Below are 24,436 nucleotides of genomic sequence, written 5' to 3' on the forward strand. Positions count from 1 at the left end.
GACAGTGACTTTTGAAAGTATTCAGACCCCTTGATTTTCCATGATTTTTTATGTTACATCCTTATTCTAAAATTGATTAAAAAATATATAAAAAATCCTCAGCAATCTACACACAATACCCCATAATGACAAAGTGAAAAAAAGTTTTTTAGAAATTTTAGCAAAATGTATTAAAAAATAAAAGAGAAATACTTAATTACATAAGTATTCTGATCATTCGCTATGAGACTCGAAATTGAGCTCAGGTGCATCCTGTTTCCATTGATCATCCTTGAGATGTTTCTACAACTTGATTGGAGTCCACCTGTAGTAAATTCAATTGATTGGACATGATTTTGAAAGGCACACACCTGTCTATATAAAGTACCACAGTTGACAGTGCATCTCAGTGCAAAAACCAAGCCATGAGGTCAAGGCACAGATCTGGGGAAGGGTACCAAAACATTTCTGCAACATTAAAAGTTGCAGAAATGGGAGAATCTTCCAGACTGTAGCACTCCACCAATCTTGCCTTCATGGTAGAATGGCCAGTCGGATACCACTCCTCAGCAAAAGGCACATGATAGCCCCCATTGGAGTTTGCCAAAAGGCACCTAAAGAATCTCAGAACACTAGAAACAAGATTCTCTGGTCTGATGAAACAAAGACTGAACTACTTGAATACCAAGCATCGTGTCTGGAGGAAACCTGGCACCATCCCTATGGTGAAGCATGGTGTTGGCAGCATCATGCTGTGGAGATGTTTTTCAGAGGCAGGAACAGGGGGACTAGTCAGGATCGAGGCAAAGATGTGGCTTCGGGACAAGTCTCTGAATGTCCTTGAGTGGCCCAGCCAGAGCCCGGACTTGAACCCGATTGAACATCTCTAGAGAGACCTGAAAATAGCTGTGCAGCGACGCTCCCCATCCAACCTGACAGAGCTCGAGAGGATCTGCAGAGAAGAATGGGAGAAACTCCCCAAATACAGGTGTGCGACGCTTGTAGCGTCACACCCAAGAAAAACTCTCGACGCTGTAATCGCTGCCAAAGGTGCTTCAACAATGTACCGAATTAAGGGTCTGAATACGTAACGTAAATGTGATATTTCAGTTTTTTGCTTTGTTATTATGGGGTTTTGTGTGTAGATTGATGAGGGGAAAAAAAAACATTTATTAAATTTTGTAATAAAATGTGGAACAAGTCAAAGGGTGTAAATACATTCTGAAGGTGTTGTGTGTGTGTATATATACAGTTACATAGATACAGACACAAGTTGTACTTGTTATACTACAAACCACTCAATGCCATTGTATGATACTGATATCACCCTGACGACTGTTACCCAGTAGTCACCGTATTCTCCTTCTGGAGAAACCTACAATGGCTGGGTTGAGGCTAGTTTAACAGAATCCTGCAGCTGTGATTGGTTGGCTCTTCTTCCTGGTTCCTGTTGGTTTCTTCCTGTAACAATATCCTGGTGCTGCCTGAGTGCCTCTTCATAGACTCCAGCATCAGTGATTTTGTTGCAGGGGGGGACCCCTTCTCTCCAGAGTGACCCCTGCTCTTCCATTCACTGATGTCTACAACATCCACTTAATGAGGATTGAGGTCTCGTATGGTTCAATCGGTAGGGCATGGTGGTTGTTATGCCAGGATTGTGATGGTGGTTGCTATGCCAGGATTGTGATGGTGGTTGCTATGCCAGGATAGTGATGGTGGTTGCTATGCCAGGATAGTGATGGTGATTGTTATGCCAGGATAGTGATGGTGGTTGCTATGCCAGGATTGTGATGATGGTTGCTATGTCAGGATAGTGATGGTGGTTGCTATGCCAGGATTGTGATGGTGGTTGTTATGCCAGGATTGTGATGGTGGTTGTTATGCCAGGATTGTGATGGTGGTTGTTATGCCAGGATAGTGATGGTGGTTGTTATGCCTGGATTGTGATGGTGGTTGTTATGCCTGGATTGTGATGGTGGTTGTTATGCCTGGATTGTGATGGTGGTTGCTATGCCAGGATTGTGATGGTGGTTGCTATGCCAGGATAGTGATGGTGGTTGCTATGCCAGGATAGTGATGGTGATTGTTATGCCAGGATAGTGATGGTGGTTGCTATGCCATGATTGTGATGGTGGTTGCTATGCCAGGATTGTGATGGTGGTTGCTATGCCAGGATAGTGATGGTGGTTGCTATGCCAGGATAGTGATGGTGGTTGCTATGCCAGGATTGTGATGGTGGTTGCTATGCCAGGATAGTGATGGTGGTTGCTATGCCAGGATAGTGATGGCGGTTGTTATGTCAGGATTGTGATGGCGGTTGTTATGTCAGGATTGTGATGGTGGTTGCTATGCCAGGATTGTGATGGTGGTTGCTATGCCAGGATAGTGATGGTGGTTGCTATGCCAGGATTGTGATGGTGGTTGCTATGCCAGGATTGTGATGGTGGTTGCTATGCCAGGATTGTGATGGTGGTTGCTATGCCAGGATAGTGATGGTGGTTGCTATGCCAGGATTGTGATGGTGGTTGCTATGCCAGGATAGTGATGGTGGTTGCTATGCCAGGATAGTGATGGTGGTTGTTATGCCAGGATTGTGATGGTGGTTGCTATGCCAGGATAGTGATGGTGGTTGCTATCCCAGGATTGTGATGGCGGTTGCTATGCCAGGATAGTGATGGTGGTTGCTATGCCAGGATAGTGATGGTGGTTGTTATGCCAGGATTGTGATGGCGGTTGCTATGCCAGGATTGTGATGGTGGTTGCTATGCCAGGATAGTGATGGGGGTTGCTATGCCAGGATTGTGATGGCGGTTGCTATGCCAGGATTGTGATGGTGGTTGCTATGCCAGGATAGTGATGGTGGTTGCTATGCCAGGATTGTGATGGTGGTTGCTATGCCAGGATAGTGATGGTGGTTGCTATGCCATGATTGTGATGATGGTTGCTATGCCAGGATAGTGATGGTGGTTGCTATGTCAGGATAGTGATGGTGGTTGCTATGCCAGGATTGTGATGGTGGTTGCTATGCCAGGATTGTGATGGTGGTTGCTATGCCAGGATTGTGATGGTGGTTGCTATGCCAGGATAGTGATGGTGGTTGCTATGCCAGGATAGTGATGGTGGTTGCTATGCCAGGATTGTGATGGTGGTTGCTATGCCAGGATAGTGATGGTGGTTGCTATGTCAGGATAGTGATGGTGGTTGCTATGCCAGGATTGTGATGTGGTTGCTATGCCAGGATTGTGATGGTGGTTGCTATGTCAGGATAGTGATGGTGGCTGATATGCCAGGATTGTGATGGTGGTTGCTGTGCCAGGATTGTGATGGTGGTTGCTATGCCAGGATTGTGATGGTGGTTGCTATGCCAGGATTGTGATGGTGGTTGCTATGCCAGGATTGTGATGGTGGTTGCTATGCCAGGATAGGGCTGACCATATGTAAAATGTATGCACGGTTGATTATAAGTTGTGTCTGCTCAATGACATATATCATTATTAGGAACGGTTTGAATTAATAAGTAACAATGTACAACATTTATTGACTGAATTTCTGCAAGACTTTTAGTACAGTGTTGAACATGGCAGACTACCCATGGGTGGTGTCACCGTGATAACTTGACTGTTATGCATAAACATCAATCAGTTATCCTCTAATGTACAAATGTGTTCTCTGTCTTCCCCCCCCCCCGCAGTGACCTGGCCTTGAGAAACTGCCTGCTGACCGCTGACGTCACAGTGAAGATCGGAGACTACGGCCTGTCACACAACAAGTACAAAGAGGACTACTTTGAGATGTCAGACCAGATGTACGTGCCCCTGCGTTGGATCGCTCCAGAACTCATAGATGAAGTCCATGGCAACCTTCTGGTGGTAGACCAGAGCAAACAGAGCAACGTCTGGTAATGAATGATTTAATTAACCAATCAGTCAGTATGGGTAGTCCATGGCAACCTTCTGGTGGAGAGAGCTCAGTTGGTAGAGCACGGAACTTGCAACGCTTCGATAGTATGTTTGATTCCGGAGATCATGGTAGAGATAGCATTCAGATCCCAATTTTCTAGTATTACACGTTCAACCCTATGGGCCAGTTTCCCTGACTCACATTCAGCCAAATCCTGGACTATGAACAACCTCAGTGCTTTTAGTCTAGGACTTGGTTGAATCTGTATCCGTCTGGAAAAATGTCCCTATCTGGAAACCGACACCATAAAATATGTGAACGTAATTAGTGGTTCACAGCAAAACCTATTGTTATTCTTAATTACAACGAAATCATTGACAAATTATAATTTTTTGGAGGGGGGGGGGGCTAAGGATGAGTTATTGACAAATCATAAATCTGATTTTACGTGTCTCTTTAAACCACTCTGTAAATCCACTCTGATCTTGTGTCCTTTTCTGTCCTTCTGTGAACCCCGTAGATATATTTGCCAAATGTTTTTCCCAATAAATATTGGTGGTTATGCTTCACGTGTTGTTCCTCTCCGTGATTCTATAGTGTGATGTTGAGCGGGTTTCTTTGGTCTTTCTGTTCTCTCTCAGGTCACTGGGAGTGACTATCTGGGAGTTATTTGAGTTGGGGAACCAGCCGTACAGACAGTACTCAGACAGACAGGTGTTAACCTACGCCATGAGGGAACAGCAGCTCAAACTGCCCAAGCCCCTGCTCAAAATACCCTTGGCAGAGCGCTGGTAAGTCACGCACGTACACACACAAGGGAGCAACACAGGGGCGGGCACACACACACACACACTCACACAAAACAATCTTACCTTTTCTCGTTCTAAACCTTAATAAGTAATCTGGGGCTCTCGCTCTATGTCCCGTCAATATCTTCTCATTCTAGTGGCTCGGTGAGACAGACATCATATGCTGTGTCCCAAACGGCGCTGTGTTCCCTATCCAGAGCACATGGCTCTGTTCAAAAGTAGCACACTAAATAGAGAATAGGGTGCGCATACATAAATATGACTGATGTGATGATGCGTAAAACAAAATGGATCCAATCTCATTATCTCTGAAGATAAGGGAGGTAATATAAACCCCATCTCTCATAGGGGAAGAATAAGCTTGATTCCTCATCCCATCAATGGATTCAATCTCGTTATCTCTGAAGATGGGGGAGGTAATATAAACCCCATCTCTCATAGGGGAAGAATAAGCTTGATTCCTCATCTCATCAATGGATTCCAATTAAAATGCAGATGCTGTGTGGTGGTTTTCATTTTCTTCACATTTCATTTGCATCCCAAATCAAATCAAATGTATTTATATAGCCCTTCGTACATCAGCTGATATCTCAAAGTGCTGTACAGAAACCCAGCCTAAAACCCCAAACAGCAAGCAATGCAGGTGTAGAATGGAACCCTGTTGCTAAATGGAACCCTGTTGCTAAATGGAACCCTGTGGCTAAATGGAACCCTGTGGCTAAATGGAACCCTGTGGCTAAATGGAACCCTGTGGCTAAATGGAACCCTGTTGCTAAATGGAACCCTGTTGCTAAATGGAACCCTGTTGCAAATTGGAACCCTGTGGCTAAATGGAACCCTGTGGCTAAATGGAACCCTGTTGCTAAATGGAACCCTGTTGCTAAATGGAACCCTGTTGCTAAATGGAACCCTGTTGCTAAATGGAACCCTGTTGCTAAATGGAACCCTGTTGCTAAATGGAACCCTGTTGCTAAATGGAACCCTGTTGCTAAATGGAACCCTGTGGCTAAATGGAACCCTATTCCCAAATGCACAACTTTTGGCCACAGCTAATAGATGAATTTGTGGTTCATTATATCTTCCTACATGTATCTCATGATTGTTGCAATGGTTATTGTGGTGTGTGTTCCCTCTTGCCACCAGGTATGAGGTGATGCAGTTCTGCTGGCTCCAACCAGACCAGAGGCCCAATACAGAGGAGGTCCACCTGTTACTCAGCTACCTGTGTGCCAAGGGGGCCAGTGAGGCCGAGGAGGACTTCGAGAGACGCTGGAACTCCCTGCGTCCCAACCCCAACGCCGACCAACGAAGCAGCAGCCTTCATCACGGGGCCGGAGCCCTGGCCACTGGTACGTCATGTTCAGGCCACTTTTTATGTCTCGCACACGTTGTGCGTCTCAGAAGAAAACAGAATCGTCTCTTTTCAGTGTCACTTTAGTTTATTAAAGGGAAACTTCACCACAGGTCACTGGGTGTCTTCCAGTCTCCCTTCGTCATTTTGATTGATGAGTGGGTGTTTCACATGTAATTATGCACTATAGCAGTATTTGTTTTTATTTTCGCGCCAGGAGTGTTCAACCGATGACGTCATCGGTTGATTGAGCCTGCTGCCTGAAAAAAAAATGTATGGAGTCATATTTTGTAGCAGCTATTGTGGCCGTTGTGTTTTGCCAATTGTACGATCACGATAGCATGAGTAGATACTTCTGTCCTTGTTCAAGAGAGCCATTGAACTTGTCTCAACAATGTTCCTCTATACATGGACATAACAGGATATCTAGGTTTAGTATTATCCCTGGCTTTGTAAAGACTACAGCCTGACGGGAGCCCTACTAAGGTGCTATGAATTCTTGGATAGTGTTGTTTGCTTACAACCAGGAAAAGTAGATGGCCCGTTTCTACTGGTGTGATGCAGAAATGCTGATATTTGTACTGAGGATATTCTAGATTTTTATGACACATTATACAGTATGTTAATAGCATATTAATGAATATGACAGAAAGAGCAGCAAGAAAATTTTCCATTAAGCTCTGCTGTTGTGTGATGTAAAATATCCCCTTGGGAATTAACAAAGTGTCTGTCTGCTCTGTCTGTCTGTCTGTTCTGTCTGTCTGTCTGTCTGCAGACCTCCCCTCCTCCTTCCCTCTGTTGGAGCAGTTCTCTGGATGTGACGGTTACCACAGCGAATCAGGAGATGATATACTGACCGTGACAGAGACCAGCCACGGTCTGAACTTCCAGTACAAGTGGGAGCAGACCCAGGCGGGGATCGGGGCGGAGCAGCCTTACCACCACGCTGCCTCATCCTCCAGCGGTACCCTGGGGGTCGTCAACCACCACTGTCAGGACCTATACTACCCAGGTGGAATGGTGGGGGGCAGTGGTGGGGTGGAGATGGAGGGTCTCACTCTGGGAGTGTCCCCTTCCTACTATGAGCACAAGACACTGCATGTTTCTGGGGTCGGGGTCGGGGTGGTGCCGGTGCTCAGAGCCCGTAGTCCTTCAGTGAGCTCTGAGTACTACATCCGCATGGAGGAGCCTGGCGTGGACTACACCATGTACTCCTACAGCCCAGACTACCAGGGCAGTCACGGGAGCTTCCTGACCAGCAGTGGCAGTGCAGACTCAGGGGAGTGTATGATGGGGATGGGTCCCCCCCAGGCCCACTCCAAGCCTGTAGACTGGTCAGCAGACGTCTGTAAAGATGGGGGTGTTGGAGCGTATAACTCGGACATCTCCCTGACAACGGAGCCCCATGTCTCTGACTCTAGCCCCATGAGACCATGGGAGGCTGGTCACTACGTCTCCTACAAGGACCAGGACGGGGGGTACTACTACGAACACTCACCTCCCATGGGCATAGGCCACCACATGGGTCTGGGGATGGACCAGCATGACCTGATGGGGCGGGAACACTCTCCCCCCAAGCCCCATCTGGAGAGCTGGGGCTCCCGTAGCTTGCGTCAGGCCCTGGGAGAACTGGACAACCCTCTGGGGATATCTCCCTCCATCAGCACCCATCTCCAGGATGGCGGTCCTCTTTTTGGGGTAGGCGACCCCTACTTGGAGACAACCCAGGGCCCAGGCTCCGTCATTGGGGGGAGTAGCGTCACTGGCGGCTACTATGACATGATGGGTTCTCTGAGAAAAACCATGCCGACCATGCCAGACCACGCCCACTCAGTCAGCATCACTATGGCGTCGGAAGAGGCCCTCTTCATCTGTCACCGGGACAACGACTCAGATGAAGAAGAGGATATATTCTCAGAGAGGCTGAGGAGCAGCAGTAGTAACCTCTCCAACCCCTCCGCCAACAACAACAGTCTAGGCCTGGGTCTAAGCCTTGGCCGTAGTGGACAGGCTGGCTGCAGACAACTACAGGATCTCTATGAAGACTTCCACTACACTATGCCCACTACCGACATAGAGGACTCGTGGCCCGAAGAGCACTGCCTGACCTTCCACTCCTCTGTCTCGGCTGCAGTTAAACCCATAGACTACCTGGAGGCTACAGCGCCTTCGGCTAATGATAGTGGCTGTCTAGTCCTGGGGAACCATCATGCCCTGGTCACTTCAGGGGACGCCTGTAATACCTATATCTATTTGTGCCACGAGGGGAAAGGGGAGAGGGACGAAGAGCCACCACCCATCGAGTGCTGCCACTCTCATTTCGTCGACCCCCTCACAGGCTTAGTGGTGCGGAACTACACCCGGGACGACTACGGCGATAAGATTGTAGAGATACCCAACAACGAGGAAGAGAGTGTGAATCTGTCGCCAGCACCGGGAGGTCCTAAACCAATCCTAACGTCCAACACTAAGACCAGCACAACCCCTCTAAACCACTCTGAGCAATATGTTGACATCACTATGGACAATACCGTTTCAATAGACCATAAGGAAGAGGTTAGTACAGAAGACAAAGGGGTTCTCACAGACCCTAAACCAGAGGGTGTGAATGTTCCTGACCTAGTCCCCATGGTCGAGCAAGAGTCAGAGCTGAGCCATACGTTAGACAGCTGCTTAGACAGAGACCACTGCTCCAGCATTAGTCTAGTGGACATCTCCGACTGCTGCACCGACGACGATGAAGATGATGACATCACCGACTCGACCTCGGAGATCTTCGCCGACGAGACGTCGGTTGGGGACCCTAACGCTTCCCCTCTCCTGGCCCGTCCCCTCAAGTCCCTGCAGAAGCAGGTGGGAACCCCCAATTCCATGGCCTCCATGGACCTGATGCCTTCAGCAGTCGGTTCCACCTGCGAAGCTTTCAGCCCCTCCTCCAGCTCCTCCCACCCATCTAGCTCCTCCCCCAAGGCAATGGACAGTGGGTACGACACAGAGAACAATGAGAGCCCAGAGTTCGTCCCCAAGGAGCCCCACAATGAGCCTCGGGGCCCAGAGACATTCACCCAGCCACTGGGGGAGTCTGTCCTGGACACCAGCCTGGATGAGGAGGGGGAAGAGGGGGGGGAGGAGGCCGAAGTGGCCCCACTGGATGATGAGGATGAACCGACCCTGGATGAAGATGTGCCTCTAGCAGCCTCACAGACCACAGACAAAGAGAAGGGTCTGACCCCACTTAGTGAGAAGAACCCTTACAGGGACTCTGCCTACTTCTCTGACAATGAGAACGAACGTCTTTATAGGGATGAGGGGGGTGACAAAGTAGGGCGTGATGAAAGTGGAGGAGTGGAGGAGGGAGAAGTGGAAGAGAGGCTGACAGAGAAGAGGGAACTCAGCCCTCTTCAGATAGAGGAGGAAGACGAGGAGGAAGTGGAGACCTCAGCTCTTCTTCTGGAGGAGAGTGAAGACCCAGAGATGGAAGCATGCCTGACAGAAGAGTTCACCCAGGATGAAGGGCTAGAGCTGGGGCTAGAGCTAGAGCTGGCCTCCATTCTCTCTGGAGAAGTAGAGGCAGGGTCGGAAGGATGGCCTGCCCAGGAGAAACCCTCTTCTCTGGGAGACTGGGCTGCAGAGGTGGTGGGTGCTATGGAGGAAGCACTGGGTGAACTCCAGAGGAGCAGCAGTACTGAAACCAACTCTGGTACCAAGGAGGAAGAGGAAGAAGGAGAGCAAAGGGACATGGAGTACTCGTCTGAAGCCTTAGAAACAGTAGACGTCCTAGAAGAAGCATTTACCAAAATGCCAGAGACCCTCGAGAAGGACGATAATGACGAAGAGAACAGTCCTCCCGCTCGGCGTCGACGCTTCTCCTTCTCTCCTCCCCCTCCCTCCACCCCTCCTCTCTCCTCTCCTCTCCCTCCCTCCACCCCTTCTCCTCCTCTCCCCCCGATGACTCCCCCTCTGGGCTGGGAGTTGCCCATGGATTGGATGGAGGCGGACAAGGAGGACGTAGATGGTGACTCCGATGACAGTGAGTCAGACGAGGAGCAGAGCAGTTACAGTGTTCAGGAGGAGCAGAGTGGAGGGGAGGAGAGCGGGGAGGAGAACCATGCTGTACCCATTGTGTTGAGCGACTGTAGCGATGCTCATAACCTACGTAGTCTACTGAAGATGCCCACCCCACTCACCACCGAGTTGCTCGCTGATGACCTGTTGGAACGCAAGAAGAAAGTGGTGTCCTTTTTTGATGACGTCACCATTTACCTGTTTGACCAGGTGAGTAGGGGTAGTGGTAGTGGTAGTAGTGGTAGTGGTAGGAGTGGTAATTGTGGTGGTGGTGGTGGTGGTGGTGGTGGTGGTGGTGGTGGTGGTGGTAGTGGTGCTGGTGGGAGGGGTGGTAGTTGTGGTAGTGGTGGTGGTCATGGCAGTTTTTGTGATAGTGGTAGTGGTCATGGTAGTGTTTGTGATAGTAGTGGTTGTGGTGGTGGTGGTGGTACTGGTGGTAGTGGTGGTGGTGGTGGTGCTGGTGGGAGGGGTGGTAGTTGTGGTGGTCATGGTAGTGTGTGTGATAGTTGTGGTGGTCATGGTAGTGTGTGTGATAGTGGTGGTGGTCATGGTAGTGTGGGTAGTGATATTGGTGGTAATGGTGATATTGGTGGTGGTGGTATTGGTAGTGGTAATAGTAGTATTGGTAATGGTAATGGTAGTATTGGTAGTGGTAATAGTAGTATTGGTAGTGGTAATAGCAGTATTGGTAGTGGTAATAGCAGTATTGGTAGTGGTAATAGTAGTATTGGTAGTGGTAATAGTGGTATTGGTAGTGGTAATAGTAGTATTGGTAGTGGTAATGGTAGTATTGGTAGTGGTAATAGTAGTATTGGTAGTGGTAATAGTAGTATTGGTAGTGGTAATAGTGGTATTGGCGATGGTAATAGTGGTGATGGTGGTATTGGTAGTGGTAATAGTAGTATTGGTAGTGGTAATGGTAGTATTGGTAGTGGTAATGGTAGTATTGGTAGTGGTAATTGTAGTATTGGTAGTGGTAATAGTGGTATTGGTAGTGGTAATGGTAGTATTGGTAGTGGTAATAGTGGTATTGGTAGTGGTAATAGTGGTATTGGCGATGGTAATAGTGGTGGTAGTAGTGGTGGTGGTAGTAGTCATGGTAGTACTGGTAATAGTAGTGGTGGTGGTAGTGGTCATGGTAGTACTGGTGGTGGTGGTAGTGGTGGTGGTAGTGGTGGTGGTCATGGTAGTGTTTGTGATAGTAGTGGTAATAGTAGTATTGGTAGTGGTAATAGTAGTATTGGTAGTGGTAATGGTAGTATTGGTAGTGGTTGTAGTATGGTAGTGGTAATAGTAGTATTGGTAGTGGTAATAGTGGTATTGGTAGTGGTAATGGTAGTATTGGTAGTGGTAATAGTGGTATTGGTAGTGGTAATAGTGGTATTGGTAGTGGTAATAGTGGTGGTAGTATTGGTAGTAGTCATGGTAGTACTGGTGGTGGTAGTAGTGGTGGTAGTAGTGGTGGTGGTAGTGGTGGTGGTAGTGGTAGTGGTCATGGTAGTGTTTGTGATAGTAGTGGTAATAGTAGTATTGGTAGTGGTAATAGTAGTATTGGTAGTGGTAATAGTAGTATTGGTAGTGGTAATAGTGGTATTGGTAGTGGTAATAGTAGTATTGGTAGTGGTAATAGTAGTATTGGTAGTGGTAATAGTAGTATTGGTAGTGGTAATAGTAGTATTGGTAGTGGTAATGGTAGTATTGGTAGTGGTAATAGTAGTATTGGTAGTGGTAATAGTAGTATTGGTAGTGGTAATAGTAGTATTGGTAGTGGTAATGGTAGTATTGGTAGTGGTAATAGTAGTATTGGTAGTGGTAATAGTAGTATTGGTAGTGGTAATGGTAGTATTGGTAGTGGTAATAGTGGTATTGGTAGTGGTAATATTGGTAATGGTAGTGGTAATGGTGGTAGTGGTCATGGTAGTACTTTACGCGTTCTTGTTTAGTTGAAGGAGAGTCGGACGAAATGCAGCGTGTAAGTTACTCATGTTTATTGATGAAGACAAAACGAACGAACTAACACAAATAACTAAATAAATACAAAGAAAACAACAAACAGAACGAAACCTAATACAGCCTGACTGGTGAAACTAGCACAGAGACAGGAACAATCACCCACGAAATGCAAAGCAAAAACAGGCTACCTAAATGCGGTTCCCAATCAGCGACAACGAAGCACCTGACTCTGATTGAGAACCGCCTCAGGCAGCCAACCTAATAAACACCACACACACCCCTAATCAACTAGAATCCCAAACACTACAAACCCCAAAACGAAAATACAATACATAATAACCCCATGTCACACCCTGGTCTGACTAACTAATAAACTAAAACACACAATACTAAGACCAAGGCGTGACAGAACCCCCCCCCCTAAGGTGCGGACTCCCGAACGCACCTCAAAACCATAGGGAGGGTCCGGGTGGGCATCTGTCCATGGTGGCGGTTCCGGCTCCGGACGTGGACCCCACTTCAAAAATGTCAATGTTCCTCCCCTTCGCGTCCATAGATAATCCACCCTAACCGCCGACCATGGCCGAATAGTCCTCACCCAGAACCCTACATAATAGAAGAGCAGCTCGTGACTGAGGGGCAGCTCGGGACTGAGGCAGCTCGGGACAGAGGGGCAGCTCGGGACAGAAGGGCAGCTCGGGACAGAGGGGCAGCTCAGGACTGAGAGGCAGCTCAGCACTGAGGGGTAGCTCAGCACTGAGGGGCAGCTCAGCACTGAGAGGCAGCCCAGCACTGAGAAAAAGCCCAGTACTGAGAAAAAGCCCAGCCAGGAAGTAGAATCCGGCAGATCCAGGCTGACTGGCGGATCCAGGCTGACTGGCAGATCCTGGCCGACTGGCGGATCCTGGCCGACTGGCGGATCCTGGCCGACTGGCGGATCCTGGCCAACTGGCGGATCCTGGCCGACTGGCGGATCTGGCAGATCCTGGCTGACTGGCGGATCCTGGCTGACAGGCAGATCTGGCAGATCCTGGCTGACTGGCAGATCCTGGTTGACTGGCGGATCCTGGCCGACTGGCGGATCCTGGCTGACTAGCAGATCCTGGTTTACTGGCGGATCCTGGCTGACTAGCAGATCTGGAAGAGTCTGGATGACTGGCAGCTCTGGAAGAGTCTGGATGACTGGCAGATCTGGAAGAGTCTGGATGACTGGCAGATCTGGAAGAGTCTGGCAGACTGGCAGATCTGGAAGGGTCTGGTTGACTGGCAGATCTGGAAGAGTCTGGATGACTGGCAGATCTGGAAGTCTGGATGACTGGCAGATCTGGAAGAGTCTGGATGACTGGCAGATCTGGAAGAGTCTGGATGACTGGCAGATCTGGAAGAGTCTGGATGACTGGCAGATCTGGAAGAGTCTGGCTGACTGGCAGATCTGGAAGAGTCTGGTTGACTGGCAGATCTGGAAGAGTCTGGCTGACTGGAATGGTCTGGCTGACTGGCAGATCTGGAAGAGTCTGGCTGACTGGCAGATCTGGCTGCTTCATGCTGACTGACGGCTCAGGCTGCTCCATGCAGATTGACAGCTCTGGCGGCTTCCTGCAGATTGGCAGCTCCATGCAGACTGGCAACTCCATGCAGACTAGCAGATCTGGAAGAGTCTGGTTGACTGGCAGATCTGGAAGAGTCTGGCTGACTGGAATGGTCTGGCTGACTGGCAGATCTGGAAGAGTCTGGCTGACTGGCAGATCTGGCTGCTTCATGCTGACTGACGGCTCAGGCTGCTCCATGCACATTGACAGCTCTGGCGGCTTCCTGCAGATTGGCAGCTCCATGCAGACTGGCAACTCCATGCAGACTGGCAGCTCAGGCTGCTCAATGCAAACTGACAGCTCTGGCTGCTCAATGTAGACTGACAGCTCAGGCTGCTCTATACAAACTGACAGCTCTGGCTGCTTAATGTAGACTGGCAGCTCAGGCTGCTCTATACAAACAGGAGGCCCCGGCAGCGCTGTAGAGGAGGAAGGCTCTAGAACCGCTGAACAGACGGGAGACTCCGACAGCGCAGGAGAGGGAGAAAGCGCTGGCTGCGCTGAACAGACAGGAGACTCCAGCAGCGCTGTAGAGGAGGAAAGCTCTAGAACCGCTGAACAGACGGGAGACTCCGACAGCGCAGGAGAGGGAGAAAGCGCTGGCTGCGCAGAACAGGCGAGGCGCACTGTAGGCCTGATGCGTGGTGCTGGCACTGGTGGTATTTGGCCGAGGACACGCACAGGAAGCCTAGTGCAGGGAGCTGCTACTGGAGGGCTGGGGTGTGGAGGTGGTTCTGGATAGACCGGACCGTGCAGGAGCACTGGAGCTCTTGAGCACCGTGCCTGCCCAACCTTACCTGGTTGAATACTCTCGGTTGCCCTGCCAGTGCTGTGAGGAGAAATAGCCCGCACTGGGCTATGTAGGCGAACCGGAGAAACAGAGCGCAAGGCTGGTGCCATGAAAACCGGCCCAAGGAGACGCACTGGAGAACGGATGCGTAGAGCCGGCTTCATAGCATTTGGCTCGACGCTCAATCTAGCCCGGCCGATACGCGGAGCTGAAATATACCGCACCGGGCTATGCACCCGCACTGGGGACACCGTGCGCACCTCTGCATAACACGGTGCCTGTCCGGTCTCTCTAGCCCTCCGGTATGCACAGGGAGATTGCGCAGGTCTCCTACCTGACGCAGCCATACTCCCTGATAGCCCCCCCCCAAAAAAATTTGGGGCTGCTTTTCGGGCTTCCATCCAAGTCGCCGTGCTGCCTCCTCATATTTGCGCCTCTCCGCTTTAGCCGCTTCTAATTCCTCCTTGGGCGGCGATATTCACCTGGCTGAGCCCAGGGTCCTTCTCCGTCCAGTTCGTCTTCCCATGTCCATCCACCGAATAATTCCTCCTCCCTTTGCTGCTCCAGCTGTCGCTGCCTGTTAACACGCTGCTCCTGAATACGCTGTTCCTGCCTGTTGACACGCTGCTCGGTCCGAGAGTGGTGGGTGATTCTGTAATGGCGTTCTTGTTTAGTTGAAGGAGAGTCGGACCGAAATGCAGCGTGTAAGTTACTCATGTTTATTGATGAAGACAAAACGAACGAACTAACACGAATAACTAAATAAATACAAAGAAAACAACAAACAGAACGAAACCTAATACAGCCTGACTGGTGAAACTAGCACAGAGACAGGAACAATCACCCACGAAATGCAAAGCAAAAAACAGGCTACCTAAATACGGTTCCCAATCAGCGACAACGAAGCACCTGACTCTGATTGAGAACCGCCTCAGGCAGCCAACCTAATTAACACCACACACACCCCTAATCAACTAGAATCCCAAACACTACAAACCCCAATACGAAAATACAATACATAATAACCCCATGTCACACCCTGGTCTGACTAACTAATAAACTAAAACACACAATACTAAGACCAAGGCGTGACAGTACTGGTGGTGGTAATAGTGGTGGTGGTAGTGCTGGTGGTAGTGGTAGTGGTCATGGTAGTGTTTGTGATAGTAGTGGTAATAGTAGTATTGGTAGTGGTAATGGTAGTATTGGTAGTGGTAGTGGTAATAGTAGTATTGGTAGTGGTAATAGTAGTATTGGTAGTGGTAATAGTGGTATTGGTAGTGGTAATGGTAGTATTGGTAGTGGTAATAGTGGTATTGGTAGTGGTAATAGTGGTATTGGGCGATGGTAATAGTGGTGGTAGTAGTGGCGGTGGTAGTAGTCATGGTAGTACTGGTGGTGGTAGTAGTGGTGGTAGTAGTGGTGGTGGTAGTGGTGGTGGTAGTGGTAGTGGTGGTGGTAGTGGTAGTGGTCATGGTAGTGTTTGTGATAGTAGTGGTAATAGTAGTATTGGTAGTGGTAATAGTAGTATTGGTAGTTGTAATAGTAGTATTGGTAGTGGTAATGGTAGTATTGGTAGTGGTAATAGTAGTATTGGTAGTGGTAATAGTAGTATTGGTAGTATTGGTAGTGGTAATAGTAGTATTGGTAGTGGTAATAGTAGTATTGGTAGTGGTAATAGTAGTATTGGTAGTGGTAATAGTAGTATTGGTAGTGGTAATAGTAGTATTGGTAGTGGTAATAGTAGTATTGGTAGTGGTAATAGTAGTATTGGTAGTGGTAATAGTGGTATTGGTAGTGGTAATAGTGGTATTGGCGATGGTAATAGTGGTGGTAGTAGTGGTGGTGGTAGTAGTCGTGGTAGTACTGGTTGTGGTAGTAGTGGTGGTAGTAGTGGTGGTGGTAGTGGTGGTGGTAGTGGTAGTGGTGGTGGTAGTGGTAGTGGTCATGGTAGTGTTTGTGATAGTAGTGGTAATAGTAGTATTGGTAGTGGTAATAGTAGTATTGGTAGTTGTAATAGTAGTATTGGTAGTGGTAATGGTAGTATTGGTAGTGGTAATAGTAGTATTGGTAGTGGTAATAGTAGTATTGGTAGTGGTAATAGTAGTATTGGTAGTGGTAATAGTAGTATTGGTAGTGGTAATAGTAGTATTGGTAGTGGTAATAGTGGTATTGGTAGTGGTAATATTGGCAATGGTAGCGGTAATAGTGGTAGTGGTCATGGTAGTGTTTGTGATAGTAGTGGTGGTGGTAGTGGTTTAGTAGTGCTGGTAGTGGTAATGGTAGTACTGGTGGTGGTGGTGGTGGTGGTGGTAGTGGTCATGGTAGTACTGGTGGTGGGTGGTAGTGGTGGTGGTAGTGGTAGTGGTGGTGGTGGTGGTAGTGGTCATGGTAGTGTTTGTGATAGTAGTGGTGGTGGTGGTGGTGGTGTTAGTGGTCATGGTACTGTTTGTTGTAGTAGTTGTGGTAGTGGTGATGGTACTGGTAATGGTTTTGGTGGTTTAGTGGTGGTGGTGATGGTTTTGGTGGTGGTAATGGTGGTGGTAATGGTTTTGGTGGTGGTAGTGGTGGTAATGGTTTTGGTTTTGGTAGTGGTGGTGGTGGTTTTGGTGGTGGTGATGGTTTTGGTGGTGGTGATGGTGCTAATGGTTTTGGTGGTGGTGGTGGTTTTGTTAGTGGTGGTGGTTTTGTTAGTGGTAGTAGGTGGTTTTGTTAGTGGTAGTAGGTGGTTTTGTTAGTGGTGGTAATGGTTTTGGTGGTGGTGGTGGTGGTTTTGTTGGTGGTGGTGGTTTTGTTAGTGGTAGTAGGTGGTTTTGTTAGTGGTAGTAGGTGGTTTTGTTAGTGGTAGTAGGTGGTTTTGGTGGTGGTGGTAATGGTTTTGGTGGTGGTGGTGGTGGTTTTGGTGGTGGTGGTGGTTTTGTTAGTGGTAGTAGGTGTCACTCACAGATGAAGTGAAACAAGTTAAAGGGTAGTTGCTGCATTACGGTACTTCACTAAGTTCGTTTTTCTGCTTCTCTCATTAAATCTAATTCACAGACATGATATTGTTCCTAGGTAACTTGAATTAAACTAGACATACTACTGAACTGTATATATACAGTTGAAGTCGGAAGTTTACATACACTTAGGTTGGAGTCATTAAAACCCGTTTTTAAACTATTCCACAAATTTCTTGTTATCAAACTATAGTTTTTGCAAGTCGGTTAGGACATCTACTTTGTGCATGACACAAGTCATTTTCCAACAATTGTTTACAGACAAATAATTTCACTTATAATTCACTGTATCACAATTCCAGTGGATCAGAAGTTAACATACACTAGGTTGACTGTGCCTTTAGAAGCTTCTCATGGGCTAACTGACATCGTTTGAGTCAATTGGAGGTGTTCCTGTGGATGTATTTCACCATGCGACCACGCAGCCGTCATACCGCTCAGGAAGAAGACGTGTTCTGTCTCCTAGAGATGAACGTACTTTGGTGCGAAAAGTGAAACTCAATCCCAGAACTAAAACAAAGGACCTTGTGAAGATGCTGGAGGAAACAGGTACAAAAGTATCTATAGCCACAGTAAAATGAGTCCTATATAAACATAACCTGAAAGGCCCCTCAGCAAGGAAGAAGCCACTGCTCCAAAACCGCCATAAAAGAGCTAGACAACAGTTTGCAACTGCATATGAGGACAATGATCGTACGTTTTGGGAAAAATGTCCATAATAACCATCGTTATGTTTGGAGGAAAAAGGGGAGGCTTGCAAGCCGAAGAACTCCATCCCAACCGTTAAATACAGGGGTGGCAGCATCATGTTGTAGGGGTGCTTTGCTGCAGGAGGGACTGGTGCACTTCACAAAATATATGGCATCATGAGGAGGAAAATGATGTGGATATATTATAGCAACATCTCAAGACATCAGTCAGGAAGTTAAAGCTTGGTCGCAAATGGGTCTTCCAAATGGACAATGACCCCAAGCATACTTCCAAAGTTGTGGCAAAATGGCTTAAGGACAACAAAGTCTAGGTATTTGAGTGGCCATCACAAAGCCCTGACATCAATCCCATTGCAAATTTGTGGGCAGAACTGAAGAAGCATGTTTGAGCAAGGAGGCTACAAACCTGACTTAGTTGCACCAGCTCTGTCAGGAGGAATGGGCCAGAATTCACCCAACTTATTGTGGGAAGCTTGTGGAAGTTTACCCGAAACGTTTGACCCAAGTTAAAAAATGTAAAGGCAATACTACCAAATAGTAATTGAGTGTATGTAAACTTCTGACCCCCTGGGAATGTGGTGAATGAAATAAAAGCTGAAATAAATCATTCTCTCTACTATTATTTTGACATTTCACATTCTTAAAATAAAGTGGTGATCCTAACTGACCTAAGACAATACATTTTAACTAGGAATAAATGTCAGGTATTGTGAAAAACTGAGTTTAAAGGTATCTGGCTGAGGTTTTTCTTACGCGCTGCACGCTTCAACACGGTCCTGTTTTGTGAACTTGTGTGGCCAACTACTTTGTGGCTGAGCCGTTGTTGCTCCTAGACGTTTCCACTTTACAATAACAGCGCTTACAGTTGACAGGGTTAGATCTAACAGGACAGAAACCTGATGAGCTGACTTGTTGGAAAGGTGGCATCCTATGACGGTGCCACGTTGAAAGTGACTGAGCTCTTCAGTAAGGCCCCTTCTACTGCCAATATTTGCATATGGAGATTGCATGGCTGTGTGCTTGATTTTATACACCTGTCCACAACGAGTGGTGTTGAAATTGCCAAATCCAGTAATTTGATGGGGTGTCCACATAGTTTTGTATATATACTGAATATTAATTTGAAATGCACACTAGCCATAGCTGTAACCTGTACTGTCCATCTCCAGCAGAGTCCCACTAAAGAGCAGGCTGAGCATGGGTTCTCTCCAGGGGCTGAGACCAGCGGACAGGGTTCACTGTTCAAACAACCGACCTCTGATGACTCCTCAGATGGAAATATCTCACAAGAGAGTAAGTGCACTCTTCCAAAGTCCACTACTTACATTGAAACATTGATTGAAGTCAATCGGCATTTAATTTCATAATCAATCTCAAATCTATGAGTTTAGATGTGTAAAATATAATAGGCAGATATGTCAAAACTGCTCTCTTTTTCTTTCTCCCTTCCTCTCTCTCGCTGTCTCTCTCTCTTCCCTTCTCCCTCTCTCTTTCTCTTCCTTTCTTTGTTCCTCTTCTTTCCTCTCTCTTCCCTTCTCCTCTTTCTCTTTCTCGTCCCTTCTCCTTCTCTCTCTCTCTCTCTTCCCTTCTCCTTCCTCTCTCTCTCGCTCTCTCTCTCTGTCTTCCCTTCTCCCTTCCTCTCTCTGTTCCTCCCTCTCTCGCTCTTCCTTTGTACCTACCTACCTACCTACCTACCTACCTACCTACCAACCTACCTCTCTCTCTCTCTCTCTCTCTCTTCCCTTCTCCCTTCCTCTCTCTCTCGCTCTCTCTCTCTCTGTCTTCCCTTCTCCCTTCCTCTCTCTGTTCCTCCCTCTCGCTCTTCCTTTGTACCTACCTACCTACCTACCTACCTACCTACCTACCTACCTACCTACCTACCAATCCTGCCTACCTCTCTCTCTCTCTCTCTCTTCCCTTCTCCGTTCCTCTCTCTCTCGCTCTCTCTCTCTGTCTTCCCTTCTCCTTCCTCTCTCTGTTCCTCCCTCTCTCTCGCTCTTCCTTTGTACCTACCTACCTACCTACCTACCTACCAACCTTCCAACCTCTCCCTCTCCCTCTTCACCCTCTTCACCCTCTTCACCCTCTTCACCCTCTTCTCTCTCTCTCCCCTCTCTCTCTCTCTCTCTCTCCTTGTACCTCTACCTACCTACCTACCTACCAACCTTCCTCTCTCCCTCCCTCTTCACCCTCTTCACCCCCTCTTCTCTCTCTCCCTCTCTCTCTCTCTCCCTCTTCACCCTCTTCACCCTCTTCACCCTCTCTCTCTCTCTCTCTCTCTCCCTCTCTCTCTCTCTCTCCCTCTCTTCTCCCTCTTCACCCTCTTCACCCTCTTCTCTCTCTCTCTCTCTCCCTCTTCACCTTCTCCAGGTGCAGGGTATGAGTGGGAGGATGACTTCTCCCTTTTGCCCACTCCAACTTCCTCATCCAAGATGGCTGCCTCCTCCTCATGCCTATCCCCCTCCGTACCCAGCCTGCCCTTCACCTCTAAGGCCCCGGAGCCCAAACCAGCAGTGCGGTACTCCCGCTTCACAGTCTCCCCAAGCCACGTGTCTCGCTTCTCCATCACACACGTCTCTGACTCTGATGTGGACTCTGGTCCAGGTGGGTCCTGGTGTTTTCATTTAAATTGACAGTGCACAAACACTTCTTGAGGATAAGTAATTGTATGGATTTGACATAGTGGATAATGCCGCGTTCTGTCTGTCTGTCTGTCTGTGCAGGGAGCAGTGAGGATGGAGACAGAGTATTATAGAACCACACAGCCACCCAGAAACTACAGAAACTGCACCATATAAACATGTCTGAGGCTCTAAACACGACTTTTGTTTAGTGCTATTTTTTGGACGTCATCTTTCCGTGCCTGATTGTTTATGAACACTTTTTGAATGGAGTCTCTGTATAATGGATGTGAAAGCAGAGAACCAACACCGATGAGAATATATAAAATACTAAATGATGATAATATACACATACACAGAAGAATATCTGTTTTCAAAATAACATGAATGATGGTAAAGACATATGTTTCATTCAACGTATTTTTGGGAACAAAGAGAGAAACTAAAGGACAAACGTGTTGCTCATTTGCCACCAGAGACACTCATTATCAGCATGTTACGGAGAACCACACAACATTACCGCTTGTTACGTGGAAGACAGACAATCATTTTATTGATCAACTGTTTAACATAGATATCAAAACAGAAGACACAATTTACAGAACACCCCTCTCAGAGACGGAGGGAGTGAAAAGCAATTAAGGAAAGGACACAATGAAGGTTTTTTTCCATCAAATGATCAGTGTTTGAAAGTGACTGTACAAGAACATATCTTAACTCGTCTTCATAAAATATCACAAATAATGATTGAAGGAGAACTTTGTAATTCTAGTTTTTTCACAAAGGAGACGGACCACCACTGTATATGGGCCTCCACCTGTCAGTATGGGTCACTGTTCCCCTCCACCTGTCAGTATGGGTCACTATTCCCCCCATCTGTCAGTATGGGTCACTATTCCCCTCCATCTGTCAGTATGGGTCACTATTCCCCTACACCTGTCAGTATGGGTCACTATTCCCCTCCATCTGTCAGTATGGGTCACTATTCCCACCCATCTGTCAGTATGGGTCACTGTTCCCCTCCATCTGTCAGTATGGGTCACTGTTCCCCTCTATCTGTCAGTATGGGTCACTATTCCCCTCCACCTGTCAGTATGGGTCACTAGTCCCCTCCATCTGTCAGTATGGGTCACTATTCCCCTCCATCTGTCAGTATGGGTCACTATTCCCCTCCATCTGTCAGTATGGGTCACTATTCCCTCCATCTGTCAGTATGGGTCACTATTCCCCTCTATCTGTCAGTATGGGTCACTGTTCCCCTCCATCTGTCAGTATGGGTCACTAGTCCCCTCCATCTGTCAGTATGGGTCACTAGTCCCCTCCATCTGTCAGTATGGGTCACTATTCCCCTCCATCTGTCAGTATGGGTCACTGTTCCCCTCTATCTGTCAGTATGGGTCACTGTTCCCCTCCATCTGTCAGTATGGGTCACTAGTCCCCTCTATCTGTCAGTATGGGTCACTGTTCCCCTCCATCTGTCAGTATGGGTCACTAGTCCCTCCATCTGTCAGTGTGGGTCACTATTCCCCTCCATCTGTCAGTATGGGTCACTATTCCCCTCCACCTGTCAGTATGGGTCACTGTTACCCTCCATCTGTCAGTATGGGTCACTGTTCCCCTCCATCTGTCAGTATGGGTCACTAGTCCCCTCTATCTGTCAGTATGGGTCACTAGTCCCTCCATCTGTCAGTATGGGTCACTAGTCCCCTCCATCTGTCAGTGTGGGTCACTATTCCCTCCATCTGTCAGTATGGGTCACTATTCCCCTCCACCTGTCAGTATGGGTCACTGTTACCCTCCATCTGTCAGTATGGGTCACTATTCCCCTCCATCTGTCAGTATGGGTCACTGTTACCCTCCACCTGTCAGTATGGGTCACTATTCCCTCCACCTGTCAGTATGGGTCACTGTTCCCCTCCATCTGTCAGTATTCACTATTCCCCTCCATCTGTCAGTATGGGTCACTATTCCCATCCACCTGTCAGTATGGGTCACTGTTAACCTCCACCTGTCAGTATGGGTCACTATTCCCCCTCCATCTGTCAGTATGGGTCACTATTCCCCTCTATCTGTCAGTATGGGTCACTGTTCCCCTCCACCTGTCAGTATGGGTCACTATTCCCTCCACCTGTCAGTATGGGTCACTATTCCCCTCCATCTGTCAGTATGGGTCACTGTTCCCCTCCACCTGTCAGTATGGGTCACTATTCCCCTCCATCTGTCAGTATGGGTCACTGTTACCCCTCCACCTGTCAGTATGGGTCACTATTCCCCTCCATCTGTCAGTATGGGTCACTGTTCCCCTCCATCTGTCAGTATGGGTCACTATTGCCCTCCATCTGTCAGTATGGGTCACTATTGCCTTCCATCTGTCAGTATGGGTCACTATTCCCCTCCATCTGTCAGTATGGGTCACTATTCCCTCCATCTGTCAGTATGGGTCACTGTTACCCTCCAGCTGTCAGTATGGGTCACTATTCCCCTCCACCTGTCAGTATGGGTATCTATTCCCCTCCATCTGTCAGTATGGGTCACTATTCCCCTCCATCTGTCAGTAAGGGTCACTATTCCCCTCCATCTGTCAGTATGGGTCACTATTCCCCTCCATCTGTCAGTATGGGTCACTATTCCCCTCCATCTGTCAGTATGGGTCACTGTTCCCCTCCATCTGTCAGTATGGGTCACTATTCCCCTCCATCTGTCAGTATGGGTCACTATTCCCCTCCATCTGTCAGTATGGGTCACTATTCCCCTCCATCTGTCAGTAAGGGTCACTATTCCCCTCCATCTGTCAGTATGGGTCACTGTTCCCCTCCACCTGTCAGTATGGGTCACTATTCCCCTCCACCTGTCAGTATGGGTCACTATTCCCCTCCATCTGTCAGTATGGGTCACTGTTACCCTCCACCTGTCAGTATGGGTCACTATTCCCCTCCACCTGTCAGTATGGGTCACTGTTCCCCTCCATCTGTCAGTATGGATCACTATTCCCCTCCATCTGTCAGTATGGGTCACTATTCCCCTCCACCTGTCAGTATGGGTCACTGTTACCCTCCACCTGTCAGTATGGGTCAATATTCCCCTCCACCTGTCAGTATGGGTCACTATTACCCTCCATCTGTCAGTATGGGTCACTGTTACCCTCCACCTGTCAGTATGGGTCACTATTCCCCTCCATCTGTCAGTATGGGTCACTATTCCCTCCATCTGTCAGTATGGGTCACTATTCCCCTCCACCTGTCAGTATGGGTCACTATTGCCCTCCACCTGTCAGTATGGGTCACTATTCCCCTCCATCTGTCAGTATGGGTCACTATTGCCCTCCACCTGTCAGTATGGGTCACTATTCCCTCCATCTGTCAGTGTGGGTCACTATTCCCCTCCATCTGTCAGTATGGGTCACTGTTACCCTCCATCTGTCAGTATGGGTCACTATTCCCCTCCATCTGTCAGTATGGGTCACTGTTACCCTCCACCTGTCAGTATGGGTCAATATTCCCCTCCACCTGTCAGTATGGGTCACTATTACCCTCCATCTGTCAGTATGGGTCACTGTTACCCTCCACCTGTCAGTATGGGTCACTGTCACTATTCCCTCCATCTGTCAGTATGGGTCACTATTCCCCTCCATCTGTCAGTATGGGTCACTATTCCCCTCCACCTGTCAGTATGG

At 48.1% G+C, this 24,436-nt stretch overlaps 1 protein-coding gene across 1 annotated transcript in view; it reads left to right on the plus strand.

The window, feature by feature from the left end:
- The window catches only part of LOC135524891 (serine/threonine-protein kinase LMTK1-like), a 69,904-nt gene extending 47,947 nt beyond the window's left edge, over nucleotides 1-21,957 (plus strand). Inside the window, exons 7-13 of the mRNA XM_064952743.1 lie at nucleotides 3,671-3,877; nucleotides 4,521-4,670; nucleotides 5,832-6,037; nucleotides 6,815-10,314; nucleotides 19,312-19,435; nucleotides 20,513-20,746; nucleotides 20,866-21,957. Coding sequence (XP_064808815.1) covers nucleotides 3,671-3,877; nucleotides 4,521-4,670; nucleotides 5,832-6,037; nucleotides 6,815-10,314; nucleotides 19,312-19,435; nucleotides 20,513-20,746; nucleotides 20,866-20,897 — 4,453 coding nt within the window. The 3' untranslated portion in view covers nucleotides 20,898-21,957. The remainder of the gene's footprint in view (nucleotides 1-3,670; nucleotides 3,878-4,520; nucleotides 4,671-5,831; nucleotides 6,038-6,814; nucleotides 10,315-19,311; nucleotides 19,436-20,512; nucleotides 20,747-20,865) is intronic.
- The last annotated feature ends 2,479 nt before the right edge of the window (nucleotides 21,958-24,436 follow it).

This window comes from Oncorhynchus masou, chromosome 31, assembly GCF_036934945.1.
Source record: "Oncorhynchus masou masou isolate Uvic2021 chromosome 31, UVic_Omas_1.1, whole genome shotgun sequence".
Taxonomy (NCBI): Eukaryota; Metazoa; Chordata; class Actinopteri; order Salmoniformes; family Salmonidae; genus Oncorhynchus; species Oncorhynchus masou.